The 12630-nt window shown below is 42.5% G+C and overlaps 1 protein-coding gene across 1 annotated transcript in view; it reads right to left on the bottom strand.

Annotated features, from left to right (window-relative positions):
• The window catches only part of LOC111868818 (probable chitinase 10), a gene marked incomplete at its 5' end in the record, with an annotated part of 42239 nt that overhangs the window by 25641 nt on the left and 3968 nt on the right, over nt 1-12630 (bottom strand). Inside the window, 4 exon segments of the mRNA XM_023859827.2 lie at nt 1167-1405; nt 2636-2945; nt 6022-6145; nt 8519-8698. Of these exon segments, the coding sequence (XP_023715595.2) occupies nt 1167-1405; nt 2636-2945; nt 6022-6145; nt 8519-8698 (853 nt within the window).

Below are 12630 nucleotides of genomic sequence, written 5' to 3' on the forward strand. Positions count from 1 at the left end.
AAATCTGTGAAGAATGTTAGCACTCAAATTAAGGAATTCAGCATATTCATATAATTTAATATACAAGATTGCAAGCGAGGATTTTGAACGGCTTCCAGAGCCCCTGTAGCAATCTTTGCACACCGCTTTAACAGCCATGATTTCCTTACGTTCCTCCCAGAATGAAGGTAAAGGTAAAATTGTCCCTGCGCTTGACTAATTAAGCACTACGCTTTAAAGGTGTATGGGGGAGTGGATATATAGACCCACATTTTCTTGGCCTCTGCACTAGCTGGAGGTGAGTAGTCAGCTTCAGGACCCTGCCGCTATACCCCTGAGGAAGGAGCCCACAGTACCCATTGGATAGGAGGCTGGGTGGGCCCCAGAGCCGGTCTGGACGATTTGGAGAAGATAAAATTCTTGACCCTACCGGGACTCAAACTCTGACCCCTCGGTCGTCCAGAACGTAGCCAGTCGCTATGCCGACTGCGAATACGTAGTAGATATCATAACTTTCTTCAGAGTTCTCTGTTAGATCCGTGTTGAGAAACATAAAGGAATATTTCTTTATATAGTTGGTTGGATAAGGCAGTTTTTAACCTTTTACTGTTTCATAACTGCAATACATGTGGTGCAAAGAAAATACTGCAATCACAAGGAGATAAATAATAAATACAGGAAACGAGATTTTGAAGGAAGTGCGTGTCTTTCGCCTATGGCACGTTATTTACTATTTTCGAATTTAATTGAATTTTTTAATTTCGTGGGGTTGGGTGAGACTGAATTCACTTGGTACGTCGGCAACTAATTAGCCTATTGAACCATCCCGACTGAAAAATGAGTGTGGAGCATTTGGTGGGACGAGAACTGGCTGGTTAAATAGAAATACTCGGAGAAAAACTGCCCCAGTGTAATTGTGTCCACCACAAATCCCACGTGACACGGCCTAGGATCGAGCCCGGGCCGCCACGTTGGGAAACCGGCGACTAGCTGCCTGAGCTATGACATGACCTTACTCTTCTCCCTTACTGTACTCCATAACAGGGTTGGAGTAAGTTGAGGCTCTCTGGTTCGCTGGTTTGCCTGCCACATTAGGATTACACGCATTGGGTCCCGTAGCCTGAAGCACCTGCCCATCCATTCTCAAGGTTCTATTTCTGCAAAGAGTGCCTTGTTCCTCGACATACCTCATGGCCCCAATCAGTGGGTACTTAACATCACCACCGCAGATGGCGCCTGTGAAGTCATCCATATCTACGGTCCACACCATGGCTCCAGCATATCCGTTATCTTTAATCCAGTGCATTTTGTTCCTGATGGATCGCTCATCATCGAACCCAACCCACTGGTCTCCCTGCACTGCGTACGGCACTTTCATCTCGTCGTCCCACACATAGGATGCCCCGTTTCTTAGCATTTCACACACCTGCAGCACAGAAAATCCAAACAGAAACAGTCAAACGCATACGCGATGCATATCTTGGTCTAGCTGCAGAGTTCCACCAGATGGCAAGGAAATGGCGGAAGATCATACTGTAAAATGGCTTCCCTGGCATCTACTTGCACGTCGTATGTCATTATATTGTATTGAAATTATCAAGCTTTATGTAAATGTTGTAAAAGACATAACATATGTATTCTGTGAATAAATGTAACTTCTACTGAACATATATATTTCTTCCTCTGGTGATCAGTTGATGAGATAGATCCTTTACTGACATGGGCCATAAAATTAAATAGATTAAATTAATGTTGAATTTGAAATTCTCACAGTGGTCCTCGTGAAGAATATTATCTTCTGTGACGTAACATTGTGTAGTATGTTAGAATTTTACTCATAGTGGACAACTTGGCTTTACATCCCGGAAGACTGTACTCTTCAATACATATCGAGGGTCACCGAAATCGGTCTGGTGATTCTGTCGTCGTCACATGCGGACCGACAGACAGATATGACGAAGTTAATTGGCGCAAATCGATTCTTTTCCAAGCACACATAAGGTGGCATGGTCGTTCCTCTCTCTTGCTCAGGGACTCTTTGTTCTCAGGGTTTTCGAATTCATTGTCATAGGGATGCCTTGCCTCAGACCACAGAAATCAAATCTTAACAAATCTTTAAAGATATTTCGACAAACAAATATCATCGAAGGCAAAAATTTAAATAAGACTGCATCCCACCTCATTCGAAGTTGCATAACACCCGCCATTGAAAAGTGGCCATTAAATACGCTGAGAATCAATCGGAAAAGATAAAGGGTTTNCAAAGGAACATGGCAATGTTTTAGTGACGTCATTCACCGTCATATTACGGCCGCTTGATTACGGTACCGCTACCCGAGGAAACCCAAGCTTTAGCCTTCTATAGCTGGAACGAAAGAGGAAGGGGAATGAGTGACGACGGTTTTCGAAATGAATCGTGAACTTACGATGTTGCAAGATTGCTTCCAGCACTTCTTGACATTGTAATGTTAAATCTGTCCCGCCAACCGATTGCATTATCATCACTGCGCGCTCTTCTTATTATAAGTGCAGCAGTTAAGTTTTCTTTCCCTACCAATAACTGTTACTGTCAGTGATTCTGAAGTCGCATCCTGATTGGTTCACGCCTCCCCACGTGACAAACTATGCCATGGTAAGACTGAATTACTTTACTAACCTCGTAATAAGCAAGGAATCCTCCCTCCTTTGTGTAATCTCCAGCTTTTCCTCCGCCACTCGCTGGAGCGTTCACTTTAAAGTTGGCTGGGTTGGACAGAGTGAAGGTCCTGCCATATGTCGGCATACCAATGACCAGTTTGTCCTTAGGTGCTCCAAGCTTCACCCACATGGAGGCCGCGTGATCAACACTTAGCTGTTTCCGCCACTCCGAGTCTGAGCTGGGCGCGTATAGAGGGGCGTTGTGGCCTGTTTCTCGCTCCCACTTCCCGTGGAAATCGTAGGCCATCAAATTGATGAAATCCAAGTAACTGCGATCAGTAAACGAATCATTAGCCACACACACACACACACACACACACACACACACACACACTCAACTAAACTCAACTGGAAAAAAAAATATATATATATATATCTTGTAACTGCCTTCTAAAAGAAGTTATTAAGGAAAGATAGAGGGGCGGATAGAAGTGACCAGAAGACGAGGAAGAAGACGTAAGAAGATGTTGGATGACCTTGGGGACAGAAGAGGATATTCTCATTTGAAGGAGAGAGCTGTAGATCTCATCGAGTGGAGGAACTGTTTTAGAAGAGACTGTGGACCTGTCGTCTGACAGATTACTGATGAATGAATGAATGAAGAGAGCCCTAACTTCAGCATTCGCCAATGGGCACTATTCATGTCAGTTCCGCCTATCTTCCATTCTCACGATATATTTCTTTAAAATTGTCTTGATATGTCCCACCCAATCTCCTTGTAATTGCTCTACACTATCGTTCTCTAAGCAGTTTCCCGCCAAAATTCTCTATGCATTTCATGTCACCTTCGTCTTATTCAATATCTAGTTCATCTTAGCTTGCCGGATTTCATTATCCTAACAGAAGTAGGCTGTTGTGTAATGTTGTGTAGTGCTCTAGATTTCTGTCTTACCCCGCACTTCATGCTGTAAAGAGGGCGCTATTCTTCTGTGCATTCTGCTCTCAAACACTTAGCTAAATGCTTGGGATTCTATTTTGTCCTTTTAATTCCACACTCAGCCATATTTCAAAATATAAATACGAGAAAGAAGATATTCCTATAAAAGCTAGTAAGCAATTATTTCATTGCTGCTGGGGTGGGACTAAGTCCCTTGTACTGCGGCCACTTCTGGCCTATTGTACCAGCCCCAGATGATAGGTGATGGTTATTGTGGAGCAATTGATGGAATGAAGATTGGCAGGAGAAACCGAAGTACTCGGAAAAAAACCTGCCCCAGCGCCACTTTGTCCACCACAAAACCCACTTTACCAGACCCGGGATCGAACCCGGGCCGCCGCTGTGGGAAGCCAGCGACTAACCGCTTGAGCTACGGCGTGGCCAGTAAGCAGGTTGTTCTTTAAATAAATGAAAAGAAAATGTGTTTCGTCGTCAGATTGTAGAGCAAAAATATTCATATGTTTTATACATTCTTATCAAATTATTCGAAATATGACAATATACAGGGTGTCCCAGGAGGAATGGACCAAACTTCGGGAGNCAAACAAGTGACGCGGTGAAACTATATTCACGAAAAAATTACATTAAATTTGGGGGCTGCCACCATTCAGTTTAGAATCTTTGTCTTCCCGTACCCCATGCAGGGATGTAAAAACTAAAATATATTAAACCTGTTGTTCATATGGTCTGAAATGTGTTCTTTCATTCTAATAGGAGAACATAGCTGGAAGGTGTTTGAGAATAAAGAGGTGAGGGAAATACTTGGACCTGAAAGAGATAAAACGAAAAGAAAAGCTACAGGGGCGTCACACACTGCACTATTCTGCAGATGTTATTAGTGGAATGAAGTACGGAGGATGAAGTGGATGAGACATGTAGCATGCATGGGGATATGAGAATTAACATTTTCTTCGAAACAGTGCACGGGAAGATACAATTTGTGAGACAGGGACGTAGATGAGGGGGAAATTTTGCAATTGGTTTTAAAAAACTGGGATGTGAGAATGTAGATTGTAGGTACGTAGACAATTACAGAGGTATGTGAGTGTATGGTTAGGGAGGTAGGAAGGTTAATCGGTAGGTAGTGAGTTCGTTAGTTAGACTAGACCAGGATTAGATAGGTAGACAGACAGGTATTTGGTTGGGATTTTAAGAAATTCTTGTTCTCATGTTTTGACTGCATTTTTATGGTAAAGAAGAGAATTGGAGGAGGGTAAGGTTTGGTTGAGCTTCCTCTGTAACCACTTGGGACAGAATACTTTGAAATGGTTCAAATTTACAGTGACCAGATCTAGAAGTGACGAATTCCTCAATATAATTCATGGGGAACGACACAATTTCTTAAACGTATTTATATTTTTTTTTTTTTTAAGTTTATTGGCTTCTCGTTTTGCGTGTTGAGGTGAGAGTCGTGATCTAGTCCTGCAGAAGTTGGTCATGGAGAGTCATGGCTACTTAGGTATTGAGGTAACACTGTATATTAAAGGGACAATGATTACACTGAATACACTCTTTTCTTTGCCATTTCTTTGCTTGCTCTTCTTTCTATTTTATTTTTTCTTTACTGTTCCTTTCGTTCTTCCTTTTCTTATTCACACTTTTCATTTGTTTAGTGTGAGATCTGATGGTTGTAAAAGGCTAATTAAAGATCACTGTCGTATCGAACGAAACGCCATGAAGCCTTGTAGATATTCTGTGATTTTTCGGAGGACCGTTTTACGTCCATATGGGGACAGTGCCTTCCTCCGCATCGTCGGTAAACAACTGCTAGATATTAGAACATCACATCCGAGAAGATTGCAATTTCTTATTCAATTTAAGTTGGCAATGCGCTCAAAGAGGAAAATCAATGATTCAATTAAAGTTAGATTTGATGTTGTAAAGAGTTCCATCTTCTGGGGCCTAACGCTGTCTAGTCCATTGTAAGTCAACATATGTTTCTTAGGAACAAGTAGGCTCCATCTTGAGGATCGAAGAATAAGCCAAGCATGAACCGAACATGTAAGGAGGTGGTAAGTTTGTCTCTGCGATGTGTTCGTCTTATTTCAACGGACAACAGGCGTTATATCCCAGAGGACAGAATTCTTCAGTTTACATAATATTTTCTTTTGCGCCCTATGGCTGATCTCATAAATTTTGAAAGTTCTTTAAAGTTTTATGGAGGAGGTAGGTAAAAGTGAATATTTCTGATCAGCTCCACGCCCGTTTTGAATTTTTAAACGCAGGTCTCTGTTAACGTTAGAGATTACTTAGCGTTCATTTGTACCAAAATTATACACCATAATTTGGAGAAGACTATGAAAGAAGATAAATGTAATACGTTTGTCCAATCATAATAATTATTATTTAGGAGAAATCACACCCTGCTGGTTCCTTGGACACGAGGGGAGTAGGATGAACTGGCTCACCTGGCGACTGCTGGCACATCGTATCCTCCTCGAACGTTGTCCGGGCCAACAGGCACTGCAGCTGTTAGGAGCAGGCGGGGCTTCTTGACTTCCTGCGCCTCGGCCTCGAAAGCTTCCCGCAGTTCTAGAAACGAAGATGTCACCAAGTCAAATAAGAAGAGCGTTAAAGCCGAATTATTTTTTTGGCCTCTCCATCCTTCACAATAATCATATCCACAATTACAGAAATGATAATACAAGTAAAATAATCCGTAAATGAGCTGGTCATTGATTTGTAAATTTCTCAGTTATCAGTTCAGTGCGGAATAGAGGAGCGCCGCAGATGTTAATGAGCGAATTATTGTGACCAATTATGTTGTAGTAAAGTAATGAGTAGGCAAATAACTGACATGAAGTACATATATAGTTACGGTAGGTAAAAGAGTGACTGCATAAAATATTAACAATTCATTTTAAATATTTACTCATTTACTCGTGTACTCAGCAGCTCAAAAGCCAATTATAATGTAAGCACAAGCAATGAAACAAACAAAACAAACACAAACGAAGGAAACGTGCATCGTTTAGGCAATAACAAATCAATTGTTGCAATCATGCCAACCATGATGCAGTAAGAACAAATGTGTATATACAGAATATTCCGCAAAGTACTGGTGTTCTAAGGAATATTGAAGCAAGATATTCCTTAAACTACAGGTCGATACGACGCGATTATGAGCTAGAACTGCTGTAACTTGGCCCAACTCCTGCTTGCACACTGCCTGGGCTAGCCGTGGCTGTGTTGTGCTGCACTGCACTTGCACACTGCCTGGGCTAGCCGTGGTTGTGCTGTCCTGTGCTGCACTGCACTTTCAGAGTGCCTGGGCTAGCCGTGGCTGTGCTGTGCTGCACTACACTTGCACACTGCCTGGGCTAGCCGTGGCTGTGCTGTGCTGCACTGTACTTGCAGAGTGCCTGGGCTAGCCGTGGCTGTGCTGTGCTGCACTGCACTGTGCCTTACACGTTTACGCCGACATGCATTTCATGTACGGTTTCTGCAATATAAATATTAGGGCTGTTGTAAGCAATGATATCCACTTCGCAGGACGTTTGAGAGAGTATACAACATTTTGAATCAGGCTGGTTCCTTCTCAAGAGCGAACGCAGAAAGTTAGTAAAAAATGACGACGTTTTCAGGTTACCACAGGTTATGTTCTTCACTCATAGTAAGAGGACGTGCTTTAAATTCATAAAAAAAATCTTGAAAATGTATTACTTTGTTTATTTTGTTCTCCTGTATTTTGGAAAGCAGGTGGTATGGTAACAGTTTCCGAGCTGAATAAGTCATAACAACGGTAAATGGAAACATGTTTACAGAATATTTATTCGCCTAACTCCACCATATCCATCAGCTAGTGTTGTTCCCACAGGCACTTGTGTGTTGATATACGTGGTACAGTCATTAAGTTTGTGGACTGTGGTTTTATCACATGATATTACAAGGTATTCATATAGACTTATACAGATCCACATCGGACCTCAGAATAGTTGCCGTTGAACGCTATGCCAGTCTGCCAACGTTGATATAGCTGTCGGAAACATTTCTGAAACATATTGGCGGGAAATTCCCGTACGGCGTCTCTTGTGGCATTGACAACCTCCTCGGATGACTGAAACCTACGACCACGTAGCTTTGCTCTCAAGCGGTAAAAGAGAAAGAAATCTCATGGTGCGAGATCAGGTGAGTACGGAGGGTGTGGCAAAACGGTGACCTGTTGCCTTGCCAGTTCCTCTTGGACAAGAACAGAGCGATGTGCAGGGGCGTTGTCGTGTGGCAATAGCCAATTCTTCCTGCGGCAAATGTTTCGCTAGGGGATTTGCCCAGTTTTTGGCAGAACTTGATGTTTGTCCGTTGTTCAAACTGCCACATTTTCGATTTCCGCCACTTGCATTTAACTGCAGCTCACAATAGAGGCCGTAGTTCTGCTTAAACTGTTTGCACACAAGTGCCTCTTGCTGTGACGAGATAACTGACAGGGCATCATATCATGCCTCAACGTATCCGCTGTAGTGTACTGCAACGATGCTTTACTGCCAGTCCACGAACTTATTGACTATGGTAGTGTGCTCAACTACAATGTTACACGGCTCTGCTTTGACGTGTGCTGTGCTATAATCTTTGTGTAACTGGAGGCTACATCTGGCGATCACGGTAGCCGCGCGGTCTAAGACATGAACTCTCTTCGCTCTCTCAAATACTAGGATCGTGGGTTCGAATCCCACTCAAGGCATCGATGGCTGTATGTGCGTTTATTCTGTGTTTGCGTTGTCCTGTGTGGGTAGCGGCCTTGCAACTGGCTGATCCCTCGTCCAGCGAGTCCTACCGACTGTGAAAAAATCATTACGAAACTGAATAAGAGGCCAGGGCCCAACAGAGGTTCTGTAGAACCATTGATGGATGGAGGAATGGATGTTGTATCTATTTGCTTGTCATAATCAATGTCTTATGAAATCTTACCTTTGAGTAGCAAGACAAAATTCTTCTTATCATCGCTTCCTTTGGGGTATTCCCAATCCATGTCCAAGCCATCGAAGTTACGATCCCTGAGGAACGGGATGGCGCTGTAGATGAATGTCTGACGGGAATATCTTGTCGCAGACATTACCTTGAACTTCTGAGTTCCGAAGGACCATCCACCTGCAACACACAGATTGTACGTCTCTTGTCAGTCGCAGTCTCATTTACTCATCGTACCTCTTCATTTATCCCAGACAAAAACCTTCAGATCTGAAAATTACGTTGTCTCCCGCGCCTTCTTCCATCTTATCTGTCTGATAATTACTAGGTAACGGTAATGTTGTCCCTCTGCTTATCTAATTAAGCACTACGTCATTAAGGCTTATAGAGGAGTGGACGTTTTGATCCACATTTTCTTGACCTCGGCAATAGCTGGAGGCGGCGAGTGGTCAGCTCCACGCCCCGGCCGCTTTACCCCCAGGGAAAGAGCCCCCGCTGCATATTGGATAAGAGTTTGGGTGATAATTACTAGGAAGCCACAAACCCATGATGCGTGCCCCTATCTATGGCCGCTGCTCTTCCACCGGTGTCTAGTTTTGCAATTCAGTGCTGTTGTCGCCATGTGATCTGACGCCAGTAAGTAATTAACATAAATCATACTTATGTGAATTGTGGCCGTGTTCCCAACCGCGGCGGCTCGGATTCGAGCCCAGATCAGGACATGTGGGATTTATAGTGAACAAAGCGGCACTGGGGCAGTTTTTCTCTCAGTACTTCGGTTTCCTCTGCTAATTTTCATTCCACCGACTGCTCCAGACTCATGATCTACCATCCGGGGCTGGTTCAATAGGCCCATTAGTGGCCGACGTGCCAAGTGGACTCAGTATCACCCCACCCCAAGAAACTTAAAAAAAAAAAGTATGTGAACAGTCATATCCTTTGTCGTGTAGAGGCCGAATCTTGTGAGCATTTAGTGTTCGCTTCTTGATGTTCGCCAACTTCCACGCGCCAGTTAAGACAAAACGCCCCGTTTCTTCGCATCGTTTTGGTATTTAGTAGACTGCATTTAGATTTTCTTGTTATTTCGTGGTGTGTGGTAGACTTGAGTCCACTTGGTGCGTCTACCTGATGAACCAGCCCCGGATGACGGATCAATATGGAGCATTTGTTGGAATAAGAATTGGCAGGGGAAACCGAAGTGCTCTGAGAAAAAAATATTCTAGTGCCACTTTTCCCACCAAATATCTCACATGAGATACCCGGGCTCGACCCCTGGCGACTAACCGCCTGAGCTATGCCACAGCTATGCAGAAGATTAATGTCATAAATACGCAGTTGCAAACATTCAACATATGAGTTATACAAGAACAGAATATCGGGCTCTCCAGTCAGTATATAAGGGAAATCCAATATGGAGCATTAATTGTATTTTCATTTAATATTGTTAAGTAACTATGTAAGAATAAATTGAATGGGCTAGGCTTGTACTACATGCGGGAGAAATAAGACCCTAACGAACTTTTTTTCAAAATATTTGTGGGGAACGGACCATCTGGGAGACAGTCACAAATACGATATTAATATTAAGTAGACCCTACAGATATAGGGTACATAAAGTGTGGAATAGTTTAAACTGGCTTACTCTAGAATTAAATGGCAGATTATTTTACAAGAAAATTGGGGTTTCAGTTCCGTAAAAGGATGATATTTCTTGATCAACTGAAATAAATATAGGATTTCAGATTTTCACAGCAGTGGTTATGAAGGGTCCTATCTTTTGAAATATAATGTTATGTAGTCCATTGAAAGTTATCCGACTTTTCGGAGGAACACCTCGCTCTTCTTGATACCTGCTTCACTCTAGTATCTTGCTCGGCTATTGTTCGAAACTAAAGATGGAGGCGACATACTCCTCCGAAACGTCGGTTGACTTTCAAACGGACTACAGGGAGTTGTATCTCGAAAGATGAAGTCTTCAACCGAAATAAACTGTTCGAAGGTGATCTTGTGCTGTAAATCGGTTGTACTCGTAAACGCTTACGAGTACATCTTTTCAACATGACTACAAATCAAGTTACGTACAAGAGTAATTGTGTCATTTGTCCCAGAACGGTATGAAACTTGATGTATTACTTCGAAGGTAGAACATAAATTCGAATTGTCTGAGAAAAAGTTGCTTGAGGAAGTAACTGGCCTTAAAGAAAGACGTAATAGCTAAAGAATTCAGGAGAAGTTTCGTAATTACACACTCACATAATATATCCCCACATTTTTGTTTCATTTAACAGAATTAAGTTGTCATTTTCACTCGTTCGTGCCCGCTTAACACTAGGTTTCAAGCTTCCAATATGCTACAGTTGTGTGTATTGTTCGCATTTAACCATTTAACACTTAACACAACACGTTTCGGCCATAGATGGCCGTCTTCAGGTGTTTCAATGCTTCTAAACTGCTACACTGCTTTGTTGCGCGCTAAAATCCCGCGTTGCAGTCCACTTAAAATAACATAAATAATTACTTGAAATATTTTACTTTTTTTTCTATTAAAAACTTTCGTAAAACCCTATTCCACTTCATAAAGGGCGTCGTCCACATAGCTTTAAACAAGTGGACGACGCCCCTTACGAGGTTGAATAGGATTTTACGAAAGATTTTAATAGAAAAATTTTAATGGATTTTAATTAATTATTTATGTTATTTTAAGTGGACTGCAACGCGGGATTTTAGCGCGCAACAAAGCAGTGTAACAGTCTGGACGCATTCAAACACCTGAAGACGGCCATCTATGACCGAAACATGTTGTGTTAAGTGTTAAATGGTGAATATTTTAATAATTGTTGAATTGTTGACGGACTAAATACATAGACGTTCAATTAAAGATGTGCAACAGAATGCTGAAATATAGAATTGTAATAAAGGAAATTATTCAGGCAAAGATAGGAGATTGAAATTTTGTTTAAAAATGCGATTTATAGCAGATATTTAGGCAGAAATATCACCGCCATTTTAAGACAACTTATGAGCTGTGCCTCACTAATTAGGATTTGTCTGAAGAGAGCCATCTGATTCTAATCACTGCTCTAATGACGAAACTAAATGCCATATAAATAAGGTTGCTGGCCGTATCAGTTAAGACATCCTTGTAACAGGCAATGGAAACGCGTAGGGTTGTGAGTCGTCGAGTCTCCCACATTTCCGGACAATAGGTTCACACATGGCGGTGAGATTGTTAGCCTACTCCGCAGGCCGCCCTTTACCCGCAGGAAGATTCCTGGTGCTCATTTTTGTTAGAGACTGAGTCGACCCCAGTGCCATAGCGAGGCTGGAATGATTACGTCAATTACGAAATCCAGTGACCTCATCGGGACTCGAATTCGCGACCTTCCGGCTTGCAGCATAGTGCCTCAACCAACTACGTACCCCTGAAGATAAGAGAAAAGTTTAAATTTATTTAAGACTGCTAAGATGAAGAATGGCAAAGGGACATTTCAATCGCCATTTGTTCTGACGTCCCGTCGAGTTCATTGCCACAGAAGGTGACAGGTGGCGTGGACTCACTCACTGAGGCTTCTGACACATTCGTGAGGTGCCAGGACATCAGCTATTCCGACTGAGAGTCTCTGTGGTTTTATTCAGTCCCCTCCGGACAATGCCGGGATATTACTTGTAATTAGGCCAAGAGTGTTTTGTTTCACGTCTTTTCAATCTGTCATTCACTGCCCACCGCTCGATTGACGCTGTACAGTCTGTGCTACTGACAGTGTCGTTATATAAGCCAGACGGAGACAAGGCCACAGTTGCTAAACTGGTCAATAGACTTCTAAGCTTTTGTGAAAATTTAAATTTGCATTGCCGTGTTCTTAACAGTCTGGCAGTGAACCTGATTGTGAAAAATTTTAATTCAAAACACTCTTCAAAACGCTGCTCTTTTAAAGTGGATGTTAATATTAGCCCCCCATAGGAGTACCCTCACTCCGGGTATTCTGATCTCAATGTTATATACTGTGACGTATCCCGGTAACGCGACAAGAAATTAGTGGGTTGCGACTTAGACGAAGCGGTTTATTGGATAACTCATTTACAGTTACAGTCACTCTGAATCGCGTCTTCCA

The sequence above is a fragment of the Cryptotermes secundus genome, unplaced genomic scaffold (assembly GCF_002891405.2).
Source record: "Cryptotermes secundus unplaced genomic scaffold, Csec_1.0 scaffold257, whole genome shotgun sequence".
In the NCBI taxonomy this organism is placed as follows: Eukaryota; Metazoa; Arthropoda; class Insecta; order Blattodea; family Kalotermitidae; genus Cryptotermes; species Cryptotermes secundus.